This window comes from Zootoca vivipara, chromosome 4 (genome assembly GCF_965207765.1).
Source record: "Zootoca vivipara chromosome 4, rZooViv2.hap1.1, whole genome shotgun sequence".
In the NCBI taxonomy this organism is placed as follows: domain Eukaryota; kingdom Metazoa; phylum Chordata; class Lepidosauria; order Squamata; family Lacertidae; genus Zootoca; species Zootoca vivipara.
Window position 1 is genome coordinate 62,916,711 of NC_142587.1, and position 17,810 is coordinate 62,934,520.

The 17,810-nt window shown below is 41.9% G+C and overlaps 1 protein-coding gene and 1 long non-coding RNA gene across 3 annotated transcripts in view; one reads left to right on the forward strand and one right to left on the reverse strand.

Annotated features, from left to right (window-relative positions):
• Positions 1-63: 63 nt before the first annotated feature.
• GPHRB (golgi pH regulator B) lies at positions 64-11,484 on the reverse strand. The gene is made up of 14 exons (XM_035115797.3): positions 11,299-11,484; positions 9,346-9,405; positions 7,676-7,779; positions 7,398-7,504; positions 7,167-7,268; positions 6,311-6,431; positions 5,945-6,025; positions 4,332-4,441; positions 3,249-3,337; positions 2,366-2,458; positions 1,876-1,971; positions 1,270-1,359; positions 724-789; positions 64-616 (listed from the first exon to the last, which is right to left on the reverse strand). The coding sequence occupies exons 1-14, from the start codon at positions 11,338-11,340 to the stop codon at positions 410-412; spliced, it is 1,368 nt and encodes a 455-aa protein (XP_034971688.1). The 5' UTR covers positions 11,341-11,484; the 3' UTR covers positions 64-409.
• The window catches only part of LOC148685966 (uncharacterized), a 33,765-nt gene continuing 26,821 nt past the window's right edge, over positions 10,867-17,810 (forward strand). The window contains exon 1 of one of the 2 annotated variants that reach the window (XR_015949627.1): positions 10,867-10,942. This is a non-coding gene — a long non-coding RNA (uncharacterized LOC148685966). The remainder of the gene's footprint in view (positions 10,943-17,810) is intronic. The other variant, XR_015949626.1, reaches the window with a different exon arrangement.

Consider the following 17,810-nt stretch of genomic DNA (forward strand, 5'->3'; position numbering starts at 1 on the left):
TTCCATCTTCGGAGAAGTAACTCATTTCCAAAGTCTGTAGGGTTATCACAAAATTATTATGAATTGTTATAAAAGCTGGTTTATTTAGATGTTCAGTTCCAGTATCACTACTTCCAGATTAAGACATTTAAGCAGACATCTTGCCAATCACACTTACTAAACATCACAGAATTGTTTCTTCCCATTCTGCTTTTGAGAGAGCTGCCCTTTCACTCCTTGTGATTTATTTCCAATCAAGAACATGCTTATAGCACAAGGGTTGTTTCTTGGGGCTATTTCTTGCCTCTCCTTTTGCCGACACTGATATATTTGGTTCTTGTCAAAGAACTGATAATCCATCGCAAAAAAAGATGGCAATATGCCAAATACTTTGCTTTCGTCCATCACACAATGAAGAACCAAGGTGGATTCAGAGTGCCATGTGCTTTTCAGGAGCCTGCTTATGCGCCAGGTAGAGGAAGAGGATGCTGGAGAGAGCACTGACCAGAAATATAACATCAAACCAGCGGTGGTAGAAGTTGAACTGTAATTCTCCTAGAACTTCCGTAATGATGGTGCGATACTCTGGAGGCATACTCATTCGAATCAGAAGCACTGAAGACACAAAATACATCCCCTACAGAAGAGAGAAAGGGAACATCAGGCATCCCCATTTCCAGCTGCTTACATAGCTAAGAGTGAGCAAGAAGTAGCTTTTCACCATTTGGGGCTATAACCACTCACCATTATTTGTGCCAATAACAGAACAATAACATTAGAAGACTTGCTGCTTGAGATAGCATAGAAAAACTGGAAGACAAAACAGAGAAAACCATCTACATATAGATATATAATCCAATTAAGTACAACATTCTAATTAAATTTCAAGGGACAGTGGAAATGGCTATTCTGCTGCATAATGTCATGGCTTTCTAACCATCAAAATGGTCCGTACAACTGCTTAGCTATCCAAGAGAAGCAGTTCCAATTCCAACAGTTACTTATATACCCATGTTAAAGACACACTGGGAGCATTCTCTTGCCCTCACCAGCAAAGAATGTGGCTCAGGGTGGGAAAGTTGCTCAGCATGACAACACAAGTCATGAGGTTGGTGGAACTACATGCTGCTAAGGGGAAGGAGGGGGTCCAACCTTGTGGTGCTGCTTTTAGTGTTTGCGTGTGTTTTGAGTGTTGTGTGCTTCTGCCCCAAAGTTCTTAAGAGATAAGTTCTGATGAACTCACACTTTTCTGCTTATACTCGTGTATAATAAGAATATGTACAGGCCTACCTTTGTGAGTGTAATCAATAAACCCCTGATAGAGGTGACAATAATTATTCCAACAAGGATAAAGGAAATATGCTGAGACCAGAATTTTACCTGCAATAACACAAAAAGGAAACAGTTAAACTCACAGAGATGTTCATATCTACAGTATGGATTTAGTAGGCTGCTTATTTTCAGATACTGTTTATGCATTCAGTGTCCTCCAGAGAAATTCAAGCAAGAATATTTTCATACAAACCTATAGCAGATAAACCGAGAGTTCTTACCAGGTTGGTGTACACAACACTGGATTTAGATTTCTTTTTAGCATGACTAAAGGTTTATAGGTGTTTAATCTAGGCCAATGCATTCTCTAGTATCTAAGATAGGAGTACTGCCATCTTCTGGGCAAACAGAAGACTGGAACTTAAATTTTAAAGATGCATAGTTCTATTGAAAACCCAGTGATACATATGAATTTTCTTAAGTTTTAGAATCACTCACTTTAGTACCTACAGAGATTTTTAGAAGTAGTTATCACATTGAATTAATATCCAGCTCAGAACAGAGTAGAATAAAATAAGAATAAAAGAACACTGAAGAAAGAAGGTGGATTTTAACTGTCCTCACATCAAACTGGATCCCCAAATAGTTCACAGTTATCTCAATTCCTCGTGTGACAGGGTCCGTCTTTCCAACTCTGTCAAATACAATATTGATTGTTGCCTGATGATGAGAAAGAAAGAGGCATCATATTACTTAAGCTACCTTCACTAAAAACATCACACATACACCGCTGCTTTCACGGGAAATTGCCCAGCATGGTAAATAGGCTACAAAGCATGGATGTGCGTGCACATGCACACACAGGTACACACATACACACACAAAGAGACAGGAAATACTGCCTAGTGATACTATGTAGTTATAAGATGGACATCCCACTTTGGCCTTAAAACCAGTCTTACTGAAATTCAATGAGAGGTCAATTTTAAAAAGTGCCTGAACTCTAGTTGCTGAATAATATTTACATATTAAGATTACAAGATGCAGAAATCTCTCCTTCGAAACACAGCCTTTGCAAAATATAAACTGCCATTCCAATGGCACAGATACATACCATAAAAATTTTCCAGACACAGTAAATTGAGAAAAAGTAGCCCAGGAAGTTGAAGTATTTCCCTTGGAATGTTTTAGAGTATTCTATCCTCTCCTGCAAAGAAGAAAATGTTCAGGTTCAGGAGGCATCGAGATGTACTCTAAAACCAGCACATCATATCTCATGGGTTTCCTATCATAAAATAAAACAATTTCCATCTCATACAGACCATGTGACAGAGATAAAGCAAGCAGGCCCCTTTACAGATGAAGAATCTGTGAAGTGCTCCCAGAGCCACATTTGCATAGGCCCTGGAGTGTATAAATTCAAGTGACACAACAGAATAAACCCAGATCTCCAGGCTTCCAGGAATGCCCTTAATGTCACAACAGCATGCAAGCTCTCCCTTTCAATAAGTTTCAGTAAGGCATACATATTGAACACTTGAAGCCTTGATTAATAAAGGGAAGCACACCTTTTAGGCACCAGGCAAAACTCTGTCTCTTCCACTAAGCCATGGGCCTTGAATTATCTGCAGAAATATCTACTAAAGTAGGTGGGATGTGCCATGAATGTGTTTTTGGCTTTTACTCTGCTTTAGTTTTATGTTACTTTTTAAAAGTTACTTTGAGTTAGAATTTTTTTAAAGTGATCAAGAAGTGCTAATAGCAATAAAATGAACAAACTTATGAGGATAACCATTGCAACATAAAATTGTGATTTACTCTAGTGGACATGATCCCAGAGAAGGCTAATGGCTACTTATCAGAGTGTTATAAAGCTACATCTCCTGTATCGTGTTCACTTGCTGGTAGATTTCTAGAGTCTTTTTTTCCCCTTTCTCCTGCCCAGGAATCCCTTTCACCCATCCATCAGGCATGAGAACAGCCCCCTTTGCCTGCACCTTGGTAGCATGCAGGTCAGCAGTTTCCAAGAAAAGCTGCTGACTCAGCTCCTCCAAAGCATCTACCTCCTGCTGGATAACTGCCAGATCTGGTAAATGACAGTTGTCAAGGACAAAATCATGCAAAATACCATCCAAAAACAATACATATTTCAACGTTCCTTTTCATTCCTGAGCCAACACATGAAAAAAAAGCCTTGACATTTTCTTAAATGGCAGGTCCTTTACTACCGTATCTAACTCCTGGGCTACAAATCAGAAACTGTACACTGCTGCCACCTGCAGGATTACAACTGATGGTGCACGTTGTATACTAACATATATATCTAGCAATACAGTCATACCTCGTTTTAAGTATGCTTCTGTTTTAGTACTTTCAGTTTAAGTACTCCGCGGACTCGGAAGTGTTTACTTCTGGGTTCCGCTGCGTGCACATGCGCAGAAGCGATCTGCGCGATTTGCGTGTGCGCAGAAGCGCTCTATCGGCGCTGCGCGCTGTCGCCGCTCGGATTAAGTACTTTTCGGGGAGGGAATGGCACCCCGGAAACAATTAAGTACTTAAACCGAGGTACCACTGTACTAATGCCAGAACTACATGCTTCCGGGGCAACTTATCGGTCCCCTGAAAATCAAGTTGCTGTGCATTTTCTGCCTCATGTCACTGTGTATATCCAGCAGACAGGAAAAAGCACAACTGTCATTGCAGTCAGGCAAGGAGGCACATAGAAGGGAAGATAACAATGCATGGTATCAAGGCTACATAACGAAATCCATGCCGTTCCTTATCTCCCATCAGCACATGCCAACATCTATGATAATTTCTCACTTATGTAGAAGTGGGCATGAGCATAATTGCCCCCACTAGATCAGGCCCTGGTGCTTAGCACTTGCAGGCTTGAGTTGTTCTCTCTGAGATATGCTCATCTCAAAGAGTGAAAGGTAAGGGATTCTGCATAGCCTGTAATCTGCACAATAGTAAATGGGATCCTTATATTTCCCCCTTTTCCTTTTATCTTAACTCAGCTCCATTATGGTTTCCCCCTTTCCCATTCCCCAAAGTAGAACTAAGGAAATAAAGGATACTTTCGCTGCCTGGTGAAGATGATGCCACACTTTTTATCATCCCCCAGAAACCAGTGGGCTTGTTGTTAACTTCCCCTCTCTGGAACATGTTTCTGTGAACCATCGCTATCCTGATTGGGAGGAAAAGTCAAGTGCTAAAAAAGAGAGACACAAACTAGAACCAAAAACAGATCATCACATTTCAAAGTTTAGATTTTTCAAAATCTGGAATTCAAAACGTTGCTGTCAACGTAACAGACGAACTTTTGAAAGAATGTTTATTAACACAATTCAGGAAAGTGGTAATCGTGCATTTCCTAAGCAATATCAGTAGCTGTCTCCCATGTCATTAGGTGAGAGTCAGGAGGCCTTCACAATTAGGTACTACTGATAAAAGAACTTATTTTATTTTGCTCCTAGGTAATAAAGATAATACAAAGCTTTTTTGCGGACTTTAGCCATTAAAGTAACGGCATTAGTTCACAAAGTTTATGTTTATTTTACTTATGGCATCCTTTATAGGCTATCGGTGCTAACCCTTTCAAAGCAGCTCATATCATCCTGAAACAATTCATCATAATATAACATAAAAACTTCTTTACTGAAAACATGGTCAGTATTATTTATGTAGTTGGTAGTTCTACCCATGAAAATCAAAACTTGGGTGCCTCGTGGAGCACATGAAACAGGCACAACATAGAGGCCACTTCAATTGACTCCCCTTTCTGTGGCATCTAATTCACATGTATTGGCACAACACAAGGGTGGTGGCAGCTCCACTCAAGGCACTCTTGGAAGAAATTGATACAAGTCATTTCAGCATGGTTTGGGGACCAAAGTAGCCACAATGGAAGATCTTTGTGGAATCATCACCTCTCTTGTATATGGCAAGCAGCGACCAATGATGTTCATTCTGCAATTGCTTAAAACTAACTTTTTCTCCCAGGCTTTCAATATCTACCTCCTGTGACCTTGTGATATCTGCCATGGGTTGTTTTATATTGATTTTTTTAGAGCTCTTATATTTTTGCTTTATCACCATTTTAATAAGTTGTATTTTTATTAACCTGATTTTTTTTATAAAAAAAAAAGCTAGTATAAGAATATTTTAAACAAATGCATTTCATCCAGTTCATCAGTTTTGTAACTATTTTAGCTCTTTTATTCTCTGATCCTCTAAACCAGGGATGTCCAACAGGTCGATCAGGATCGACTGGTCAATCCCCGGGAGGCTGCAGTCGATCGCTGTTGATCGTGGGCTCCTTTTCCTTTGCTTTTGTCTAAGAGCACCCGGTCCCACCCCCTCTCCCCTCCCTGCATTTTATCCTGTTCCGTGGAACGAAGAACAGAGTTTTTCAACAATATTTTTGTGAGCAAGTGATCCCCTTGCCCCTGAAAGTTAGGTGAAGTTTTTACCCTGCACCCCTCTCTAAAAAAGCTCAACAACTTTGACCTGAACCCCAATAAAATGGGGATAGATCACCTCCAGTTTATAACTCTGTGAGTAGATCGCAGTCTCCTGGAAGTTGGCCAGCCCTGCTCTAAACAACAGACATCATCCATCCATTGGCAAGTTTCTGTGATGAAGTTACTTCAAAAGAAGTAAAAGGATTTCCTGCTGTAGTCGCTCTCACCTTTTCTTCTTGCTGATGATCATGTCCATGGTTTGGAGGAGACGACGCTCCAGAGCTAGAATGTCTGCATCTGTCACATTCCTGTAACAGACACCCATACAAACCTATTGATATGGTTCTGACCTCCAGCAACAGTAATGGCCAACCCAAAGCTTCCCCAATTCTGAGCCACCCTTCTTAACCCATTCCAGTGGAGCATAGCGAGGAACAAATACTCATATTCTAGATAGGGCCAATAATAAGACTGCACATATAATGCTAGAATCAGCATCCTACAGAGGGGATGGGGGTGGAACTACCAACCCGGAGGAGGCATTTCTGAAAACTTGGTGCTGAAGGAAACAAAAATCAGGAAACACCATTTACCTGAGAAAATAAGACATGTAAGTGTATGGGCAATTGACTGCACCAAACCCCGAAAGTAGAGCCATGAGGGTCACCCCAATCACTCCCACTCGACTGATGAGTTGTTCTATGGATAGAATTCCTAACAGAAAAGAAAATATTAAGTTAATTCTGTCACTATGTTCTCAAGAATACAGAAAAGCACTATAGTTACATTTGCACAAATCATTTTGCTCTAAAATTCCTAGCCGAACTTCAGTTATTTAGCATCTACTGGCATAATTTCAAAGAGATGTGAGTACTCTTCTGTAAGGATGCTAGAAAAAATGTTGTGCCATCTCATACACCCCTTGCAATAAGCAAAGGAATACAGGAATACTCAATTTCTGAAGGACACGCCATGTGCTGAAAGATTCTTTCTAGAAATAATAAATTTTATAGGTCAGGATTTCCTTGGGACTTGCTATTTTTACAAAAAGAGTATGTGATTGCAGGTGACATAAAAAGGCATCCAAGGCCGCAGTCCTAACGCCACTTACCTGAAAGTAAGCCCCACTGAATTCAACAGGTCTTACTTTTGAGTAAACATAGTTAGAACTGCAGTCTAAGAAAGAAACCTATGAGTAAATATGCACTGGACTGTGTGGTATGAGCATCTGATCTATCAAGTGTCAACAAAAACCACTCATTAATTCAGATATCCTGACTTTTCCCCACAATACCATTAAACATGAGGGTCCCTTTTGTCAGCACAGCAAAGCACAGCACAGCTCAAGCATAAATAGTCAGGTTTGCTGTGTACAGATACTGCACAGTGATTCATTTCAGGGAGCTCATAAGCAACAGACAATGAAATGAAATGTTATATGAAACTCACCATGTTTTGGACTGAGAATAGGAAATGGATCCCCCAGTTTCCAGAAGAAATACATGAATGTTAGCCAGACAACACAGGCAAAAAGCAGTCTGTGTCTGTGCACTAAAATTAATAACAAAGAAAGTCAAAAATTATTAAGGTCATTATCTATTTGGAATGACAAGTGTTACTTTGGCTGGCAACCTAAAGCGCTTAGGCCACTATAGCGTTTCAAGGTACATGCAAACTTACACAATCGGATGTTGCTCACAACAAAGTAGCCAATGTAAAAGGGAACCATGAATACAAGGACAAGCAAAATCACACAGAGGTTCAACTTCCAGTGAAAATACCGAGAGCTGAAAAATAAGAGAAGGGCTGTTCACTACCAGATCATCACCACAGAGGAATTTTTAAAATCATTCTTAATCATTTATAGCTTGACAGGACCAGAATGAAACAAATGAGCCCATCAATGGCATTAAAGTGAGTCCTGTCTGAAACATTCTAACATTAGCTGCTATGCTTACCTGCTGTTTAGGACCCCTAGTATCTCAAAAATGATAAGTTCAAACATGGTGCAGGAAAACGCAAAGGTGACAGAGAAGACAACCTGTACAACATACTGCCGCACCTGTAATAAAGCCAGTAAAGCAGAAACAGAAGTCACTTCCACAAGCAAAGTATTTGACAATCATTTCTGAGTTGAAAGAATATGTCAGTCTTTAAGATTTAAACATACAATGGGATACCCATACCTAAGTACTCAAATGAGCCTTTATGGATAGGTTAACAGATAATTATTTCGCCTTCTGTAACTCTTTTCTCTGACATCTGATTAAATGCAGAAAACCTTTTTTAAATTGTAAGCAAATTAACTCTAAACTGTGCTTTATGACAACTGATCTAACAAACGTAACAGTAAGGAGTCCTAAAGTCCACTCCAATGCATAACTATTCACAACTATGTCTCAATGAGGTTTGTACTCAAGTGAATGTGCTTAGGCTTATGGCCTTAGCAGAGCAGGTGTGCAGAGCCTTTGGCCCTCCAGTTCTTGCTGAACTACAACTCCCATCATCCTAAGCCACTGTCCATGCCTGCTGAGGTTGATGGGAGTTGTTATTTGTTAACATCTGGATCAGGGGTAGACAACCTAAGGCCCGTGGGCCGGATGCAGTCCAATCGCCTTCTAAATCCGGCCCGAGGATGGTCTGGGAATCAGCATGTTTTTACATGAGTAGAATGTGTCCTTTTATTTAAAATGCATCTCTGGTTATTCGTGGGGCGTAGGAATTCATTCATTCCCCCGATAGAGAGAGAGAGAGAGAGAGAGAGAGAGAGAGAGAGAGAGAGAGAGAGAGAGAGAGAGAGAGATAGTCCGGCCCCCCCACATGCTTTGAGGGATGGTGAACCAGCCCACGGCTGAAAAAGGTTGCCGACTCCTGATCTGGATGGTCAAAAGCAGTCTGTGTCTGTGCACTAAAGAGAGCTAGCCAATATGCAAACCTACTCAGAAGCAAGCATGGACCATAGCTGTGTAGATCATCTGCTTTGAATATGGAACATCTACTTTCAATCCCCAGCCTCTCCAAGTTTCCTGACTGCAATCTTGGAGAGCTGCTGCAAGTCAGTGAAGACAATGCTGAGCTGGATGGACTTGGTATAAGGTGGCTTCCTAAGTACTGTAAGCCCCTGAGTTTAAGAGGGCTTCTTCTCAGGTAAGCAGGTGTAAGATGCTATAACAATCTGAGGGAGAGATTCCCAGCAGAGAAACTGCCAGCCAGGGCAGAAGGTCTTTTTCTTATTTTTCCTGTCATGGTCAGTTTCTGTAAGGTTTCCCTCGCTGACCACTATAGGAGAGAATAAATCCAGGGCTGGCAGAATTTTGAAGCCAGTTTGGGGACATTTCAGGAAAACAAGGGTGCTTAGGATCCTGTAGATCAGGCATCTCCAAACTGCGGCCTCCAGATGTTTTGGCCTACAACTCCCATGATCCCTAGCTAACAGGACCAGTGGTCAGGGATGATGGGAATTGTAGTCTAAAACATCTGGAGGGCCGAAGTTTGGGGATGCCTGCTGTAGATCCACTGACATCTGCTTCAGGATTGTTTCCTAAATTATTTGAACTCAACTTTTTATCTTCCCATATTGGCAGCTTCACTTTCAGGTCACAATAAAGTTACAGTTGATGGTCCCCACCTCATAATCTTTGAAGAGCCGACGCATGAAGAACAGCCATCCAAATCCAAAGAATAGCACCTGCAGAGGGACAGAAGGGCAGTTAACGGTTTCCAATTTTTCAGTTTCAAAATTCTGAAATCTTAAAATTTCTTAGTACATGCAAGTATATTGCTGCTTTCAAAGTAAGATACTTGATACACTAAAATAAAAGCTGCTTTTAACTGTGGTGTAACTAGATTGGGATGTGTTTCTTCCTAGAAAAAAAACCCCCAGTATTGACAAAAAAAAGAGGTTTCTAAAATATGAAGCCATGCAGTGTTAGAAACTGATATATGAAAGCTAGGAGCTAAATGGCACTATAAACCTAGGTTATGGGTGCTACAACGGAATGTCTAGGCATGTTTTTTTATAACAAGAATACAAAGCTGAAAATGAATGAACTACAGCTAAAATATCATGTTCATTTTTCACATGGTCTAGTTCTTCCCCCGCCCACCCCCGTAATACGAGGGTCTAGTCTTGAGAGTAGCTGGATATGGAGAGGCAGAAAAAGGTTCTCCTTTCCTTCCACTCTGCAGTTTTAATCTGAAATCTCAGGCACAGTACTGCACCCAGAGATCAGAAACTGCTCACGCTAAGGAAATTCCCTGTCACAAAATGCACCTTGAACAATGGGAGTTTCAAACACTGAAGCCATGGCACATGAGAAGATAGTAGCAATAATTCATCTATTTGTTCTGGCACATTAAAAACAGAAAGGAGTGGGAGTCAATATACTTTTTATCCAAGGTTTTGAACTTCTGGAAGTATGTGTCATTAGAACACTGACAATGCAATCCTATTGTATTTGCTTCACACATTTATATGTCACCTTTCAAGACAAATCTCTTCCAAGGTGGCTTGCATAACACCACCATAAAACAATTTTTAAAATACATATATTATCCAATTCCAAAACTAAAGCATAGCAGCAGTTTAAAAGTCCAGCACACAACTTAAGAAAATGCTGATGAATGTCTATGTTTCAACATCCTTTGAAAAACTAACAAAAGTGTGGCCATAAGTACTTGAGTTTTGAACTATTTGTAAATGTTTATTTTAAAGTTCTGCAATCCACCCTAACACATCAGGACACCCAAGATATGAAATATAAACATGGCCATCCATACAAAGGAATTTCCTGTGCTCATGACCCACATGTGTTTTTGTGTATATGGGTAGGTTACAATGTGGTTTTACTTTTTCTTATGTTTTTAAATTGCAACTCACTTAAATGCCTTTTGGTGTAACAAGCAAGTAGGCGGTTTAATTAATAATAATCCAGCAAACAAAGTATGCCAGGAACCCCACAAGCAATCTGAAGAGCCATGGATAAAAATGGACCCCATAAGCCACTTTTGAAGTGCAGCATCCCCACTCCTTTAAGAAACATGGGAAACAAGTTGAAAGATTGCAGCTAGCAGGGAGGGAGAGACAGAGAGAGAGAGATTGACACATTATAAAGTGGGAGGGCCCTAGTCCACCTCCCACTCTATTTTGGCATAGCTGGCAGAGGCCTAGTCTACAGATGCTGCACAATGAGCTGGCAGAACAGGTGCACCACTTCAGAGTACAGGTAAATGTCATTGCTCCTGGAGCTTCCTGCAGGTGAAAAACCTGGAAAGAGAAAACTATGCAGGCAGAGAAATCATAATCTCTTCTGTGCCACCGGGTTAGTCTCTCTTTTTCTTTTTTTAGCATATTGAAGCACTGGAAATGTGCGTCCCTCCCCCCCCACCCACTTTCAAAAATGGTACAGTCCATCCTCCTCCACCTGCTGCCGGAAGTGGTGCCGTCCACCTTCCTATCGCCTCGTTCTGCCTAGCTTAAGTGGGATGAGACTAGGAAGTTCCAACTCCTTTTTCGGGGAGGGGGGTAACATAGCTGTGGCTGCGGAAGGGGGGGTGAGGGAAGGACCGGGGGCCTCGTTACCTGAGACACGACCATGATGCTGGAATCGATCAGGAAGCTCATAGTGGAGAGAAAACCCTCCCGAAGGGGAGAGATGCGTCTCTCACAGACACTCAACGTCTCCCCCTCCCCAATTCCCAACGGCCACTTCTCCCCTTACTCAGTAGGGCTCTCGAGCTTCACCTCAGAGCTGATCGGCTTGGCCCCGCCCCCTTTCCGCTGCCTCATTACCGGGCGCCAGGGCCGGGCAGATCGGGGAGGCGGGGCCACGGAGAGTCATAGGAGATAGAGATAGGAAATGAGAAGAATAGCTCATCGCCTTTTCTGGAGATGGAACTTCCCGGTTTCTTTAGGTGGCTTCCCCACCCACCTAAAATAAAACTAAATTAGATCTAACCTGCTGGGGGAAGGCATGAACTGCCTATGCTGCTGTTGCTGCTGCTGCTGCTGCCGCCGCCGCCGCCTTCGGAAAAGCAAAACACGCTTCTGCCCAATAGCAAATATTACAGAAAAGGTTTTTTTAAAATAAAGAAAAATAGCATTCCGTTGTTTTCTATGGGTAACTCTCATTTGCAACCCAGGAGAAGAAAGACAAACTAGGGTCTAACTATATAGAGACATTATATGTATATGTATATGTATATGTATATACAGTACATGTAGTTTATGGCCGGGAGGGTCAAAAGGGGGCCATAGAGATAGGAACTAGAGTCGCTCACATAACCTGCATTTCCGGGTATTAAACTTGCGCGAGGCTTTGGGGCATCTGGAGGACGGAGCTGAAGAAGCGGGCGGGGAAGAGGCGAGGCATGCAAAGGTTGAGAGGAGGGCGACGCAGGGGCGTGGCAGGATTTTTGCTGGGCGGGGAGCAGAACCTCAGCTATCTATATTTAGGGGTGGGGCAGCTGCCCCCCCGTCTCACCCCCTTGGCTACGCCCGTAGGGCGACAGCGGCTCCCTTTCAACTGGGAGGGCTCGGTAGTGTCTGGTTCGCTGGAGGCGCCTTAAGGGACGGCACTCGGCGGGCTTCTCCAGCAACTAGGGTACCGGCTAACAAAAGGGACTCTGCAAATCTAGAGGGGATAGCAGCCTCATCGAGTCCGTCAAAACCACACACACACACACACACACACACGAGAGATGTTTGGAACTATGAAGATTTCTGTAGGTGTTTTAAGGTCCTACACAATTATCTGCCGGTTGTTTTTGACTCCTGTGTAATCTCATTTTATGCAGCTTGCTTGCTTGCTGTTTTTTTAATGCATCTGTTCCTATCTGTAAAGAAAATGTGTTGTCGAGCAATTTATTTGGAGATTTTATTCAAGGTGTCCCTGGGTGATCATTAAGTAAAGGCTGGATTGAACAAAATCCCGATTTATACAGGATGAAGGCAGCAGGGGAGAGCCCTTGAATGCAAAGCTTTCCTGGTTTCTACATTTGGCTGTCGGCTTTCGCAAACCAGAAATCGAATACCCGGGTGAAGTGGAAACCTCTTGTACTGGGCTTTATGTGCACATTGGCTAGCATGAGAAGTGGGTGTATTTATATGTGACAGGGTGCAGGTGGGAAGTCAAGGTGGGCGAGGGAGTCTGTACTGCACAGATCAGGCTTGAAAAGAGGTAAATCTGCCAGCTCTTCATGTGATTTGTTTAAAAGTCTCGCAGCGTGATTATCTGCCTAAATCATTTAAGTTGCACTATGCTCCCTTTTCAGCCTCAATTTCACATCTGTATTTGCAATTGGATAGATGCATTATCTTAAATCAGATGGGGAACCTCCAGCCTGCAGACCAAATTTCAGGTGTGGGGCTGGTAGAGATGCAGCTGCTAATGTGCAGTTGGGAGCCTTAAAGTGCACTCCTGGTTGTGTATTGGGAAAGGGGGTTTGCTGTCACTGCTGATCTGTGGTGAGGGTAAACCTACTGGGATTGGCTGCGCTTCTGAGTTCCTTAGGAAGGCTGCCTGTTGAAAGCAGGGCTAAAGTCATTTTATAGGCTGTAGCTTCAAGGCTCACTTAGCTTGGATTTTCTTTTCTAGTGCGACTTGCCACACCACAGAGGAATAATTTATCACCCGAGTGTCAAAGTGGTAGCCTGGATTTGGGAGAACCTAGGACCTGGCCTGCTGGCTGGATCTAGTTCACCACCCCTGTCTCTCTTAATAGGTTTTTGTAAAGATGAATGGGGTTTTCAGAGTGGGCTGTCGAAACCTCACAGAATTGGATCAAGTTAATTGCTCTTTGCCTTTACACAAAAGAAGAAAGCAGTGTCTGAAAAGGGGGAAAGTACTTGAGAAACAGGACTAAATATGAGGCTTTGAAATTAAAGATTGACTACACTGTCAAACTTTTTCAAGTGCATTTCCTTGTTTTTCTTTGAAAATAGAGGCTTGCAACCATTGTGAAGTTGTTTATAGCATAGATGTCATCAATCCTAACAGAATTTTGCTGGCCCTTTTAATATCTAGTCTAGATTGCATTCTGGTTTTGGAGGTGTCTTGGTAATAATTCTTGAAATCTTCGTTTCTGTCATAAACATTGTTTGCTCTCTCAGCAGTGTTCCATGTGCATGCATTCTATTGCAATAGAATGCTTGCACGTGATGGAACACTACTAAAGACCCAAGAATTAGAGCATTTCCCAAGGGAAAATCCAGTCGGAGGAGAAGGTTGCTGTAATCTGTTCATCTGAATGTCACCATGGAATTTTACTAGGCAAATGCTCTGCCCCAAATAAACCCAAATATAAATTATAAACTAAGATATTGACAACTCTTTTGTCCCAGGCATACAACTCTTCAACTCTTCCCTTCACGATCCAACCAGTTAAACCAGCAAGCTTAACCATAGCTTTCCATTACATCCCAACTGGGAAACTGGTTACAACAAGGCAGGATATTAAACAAACTTCCAGCTGTTATTAGGCCTCGATACAATTGTTTCGATACGAACTAATCAATAACACTGAAACATCGAAAAAATAGACAAAATCTGTGTCTTTAAATTTTTAAACATTTAAATAATGATTCTAAAAACACTTTTCAAAATTGCACTTCTATAGTTGTAAAAACAAAAACTTAATACAAATGCTGAGTGACCTAAACAGATTGCACAGAAGTAATCACAAGTTTTCTGACTTACCATGTTCGTGAATATACAATACTGCTGTGAAAATACAAAATGTTTTGTGGAGAAATATGAATGTTCTTTTTTCAGTATCGCTTTACCAGTGAAAATAAAAGCATTTTATTATTGGGAACCAATTGATAATCCTTTATTAGTGGCCCTTATCACCTAAAATCTAGAACACTTAAGATGATATAAAGTGATTTCTCTTGTCCTGTTGGGTCCTATGGATCTGAACAGGTTTAACTGATAGAATCTGTGTGCACCAAAAACTTTCATCATCAAGCCCCCTTCCCTACCCTCTATGGAGCAGAGTTGCTGAAGAGACCAGCATTTTCATTTATGTGCCTGTTTTATCAAACAAAGAAGAGCTCACATTGGGATTATTCTCTGTCATGACTCTGAAAGGCAGCTTTGTCTGTGAACAGCAACATTGCTGCTTTTCCGGCATCAAATATGGTCTATTTTTAAATGTAAAACTGCATGTTCAGTAAGAAAGTGAATGATGGGAGTCTGGGATTGTTGTACAGACCTTGTATAAACTCACTCTATAGCCTGTGAAATTCACCTGCTGCACACAGCAATGTAATAGAGAACTAATGTGGTCTAGTGAATGGGACATTGGGATTTGACCTAAGGAGCCTAAGTTCAGTAGCCCTGCTTGAACATCAAATCACTTGATTACAATTCTCTGTTTGCTTTCTGTGAACTTGGAATAATAACGATCGATATCATGTTCTGGAGAGGAGTGAGATAAAGGCTATAAAGAAATTTGAGTATTACAGTGCTATAGAAATGACTCATTTGCCTAATTTTGGAGTTCATATTCACTTTGTTTACTGGGAACACCTAATATAGCAATCATTTTATTGCACCCACGATTAGAGCTGGTTCTATAATGAAGCAGAATAAGGCACTGCCTCAGGCAGTGATCCACCTCCAGCCCTGTTCTGCTTTAGGGTATGGTATGGATGTCTTCAGAAAAAACTAACAGGTCAAGGAGGAGGTATGAGGTAGTAATAATGGTGATGGGAATTTGCCTCAGTGGGCGCAGTGTGCTGCACCCATCCTGGATCCACTGTTAACCAAAACACAGATAGCTTTGATATAATCCTCAGTGGACAAGTCGTTCATCCTCCACTGTCTGAAAGAAAAACTTTCTAGTGCCTAGAATCATAATAATTTAACAATTGTCCAAATTCCCATTCTCAGACCTTTGCCTGTTTAGCTCAATTGTAACCCAGCCACACTACTGCTGTAAGTTAAAACTGCAATGTAGGAAGCTGAATTTTTAGTGCATTTCAGAGTTGTCCAGGGTCATTTGTTAGAGTTTCCCACCCTCCCCCAATACAAATGAGCAATAATCGTACACTATTCCATTTTTGTTTCTTCACAAATGAAATCAACATTGTGGCAACATGACAGTGAATAGGGAAGCTACACTACAAGAAAGTAACAGAATTTGGAGAAGAACTTAAAAGTACACTTAATATATTGTTAGCATACACGAAAAATCTGGAAAACTACCAGAGTTGCCTTCATTTTGTGTGTATTGTGGGGAGGGGGGGGTTAATTTGATGGCGTCTCCCTCTAGCAAACACCAGTGAGAGCGTGTTGCTTGTTGTTACTTCCATGGGGTCCACACCCCATATTCTCTTCCCACCTGCTTGAGAGACTAATGGGGAGGATGAACCGAGACAGCTGTTGCAGGCTAGCTGTGCTTTCGAGATTTTCAGACACACATGCCAAAATAATGTGGACAGCCTTAGGTATGTGGCGTGTTTCCTTGCAGGTTGGGGAGTTGCCATCAGGCTGTGAAACACAAATGTAATTTGGATAGCTGAATGCGATATCACTGTTGTGTCCAAATAGCGTACCCTTTCACACCAAAAACACATTGCTTCTTCTGCAGTGTGATTGTTAATCCCCCCTGCCTGTTGCTTTCTCGAGACAGGTCCTGGGAAAGGTGGCACAAACAACTGGATCATCAATGGGTCCTCAAACTGCCTAGCCTTTCCAAGTGTTGTGCCAGTGATAAAAGCTACAACACAGCCATTAAAGGATCTGTTGTACCTTCAGCTCCTAGATGCCGAAGAGACACACAACCTATTCTCAAGTAGATTTAGGCCCCATCCAGACTGCTGTTTTATTGCAGGCGTTTGTGGAGGTGCATTCATACTACATTTGAAGTGGATTTGTACTTGCTCATCCACACATCATCCTGCTTTAACAGTTGTTCTGCGATGCTCCCCCCAAAGGACACGGATACGTTCTGACGAGCTATGGATCACACGTGACAGAATAGCAATGAATATTATAAATGTGGGGGAATGGGAACGTGTGGAAGCTAATAGGCCAAAAATTTATCTGAATTAGCCATTTGCAATATAAAGTCTGGAAGCACCCTAAGACTTACCTTTTCACAGCCACAAGAAAGCACTCCACCAGATTGTTCAGCCCCATTTTTAAGGACATATTAAAATAAAATATATATATTTCTGAACCATATGCATTTTCAAACACACATGCAGATTTAAGGACAAATGTGTCTTCCTCACAGACGTGCAGATATCATTAGCAGCACTTTGCCTAAATTCAGAGGCGTAGGAAGCAGGGTGCAGGGGCTGTGGTCCGCCCTGGGTGTCATCCCTGAGGGGGTGACATAATGGCACACCGCAGGGGGGGGCGGCACTTACCTCAGGGCCTAGCCTGCAGCGCGTCTCTCTTGGGAGTAGGGCTTGCGTCCGCCAGGCAGACTCTGTGGGCAACTCGCCACGCCGCCCCCCTGGGCAGATTGCTGCGGCACCCCTGCGGGTGGCTTGCCACGCCCCTGACGCCCTTGCCTAAATTAATATACAGTAGATTCTTCAGGTTAATAAGTAAATAGCTTTGCTCAGTGCAGCAAACTATGTTGGGACAATGCTGCAAGTCTTCCAGTGCCCATTGCCAATTGCATATTGTCATGATGAATCAAGACAACAGTCATTTTAGGAATACTTTCACAAAGTATGCCAGTATGCTTTTTCTAACAGTAGGTCCTTGTGCTCATGACAAACCTCTTTTGACATTCTGTTTTCAAAAGTGCATTGTCAACCGGCAAACAAAACTGCTAAAAGAGAGAGAGGGGGGGAGAAAGAAGACTGTGGTTACCATGCCCCCCTGGATGATTATCATAGAAAATTATTAAAATAACAATACTTTGAAGGCTTTGACTAGTATAAACATATTACTGTAATGAATCAGATTAGAGGTCCAATTTGTATAGTATCTTCTTGAGAGATGTAAACAGTTGATGGTTCTGGTGATTATGGCTGACTCTTAGTCTAAATCTTGTTTCCTTGCCATTTGAACACAATGCTTTGAATCCAACTCCCTGGAGCAATAGAAAGCAAATTGGCACTGTTGTATTTGA

Coding starts and splice junctions, on each gene's coding strand:
- GPHRB (XM_035115797.3), bottom strand. CDS start 11,340: ATGAGCTTCCTGATCGATTCCAGCATCATGGTCGTGTCTCAG. Junction 4,442..5,944: donor ATCATCAGCAAGAAGAAAAG/GTGAGAGCGACT, acceptor CCTCCCAATCAG/GATAGCGATGGTTCACAGAA. Junction 790..1,269: donor TATTGATTACACTCACAAAG/GTAGGCCTGTAC, acceptor TTTGTCTTCCAG/TTTTTCTATGCTATCTCAAG.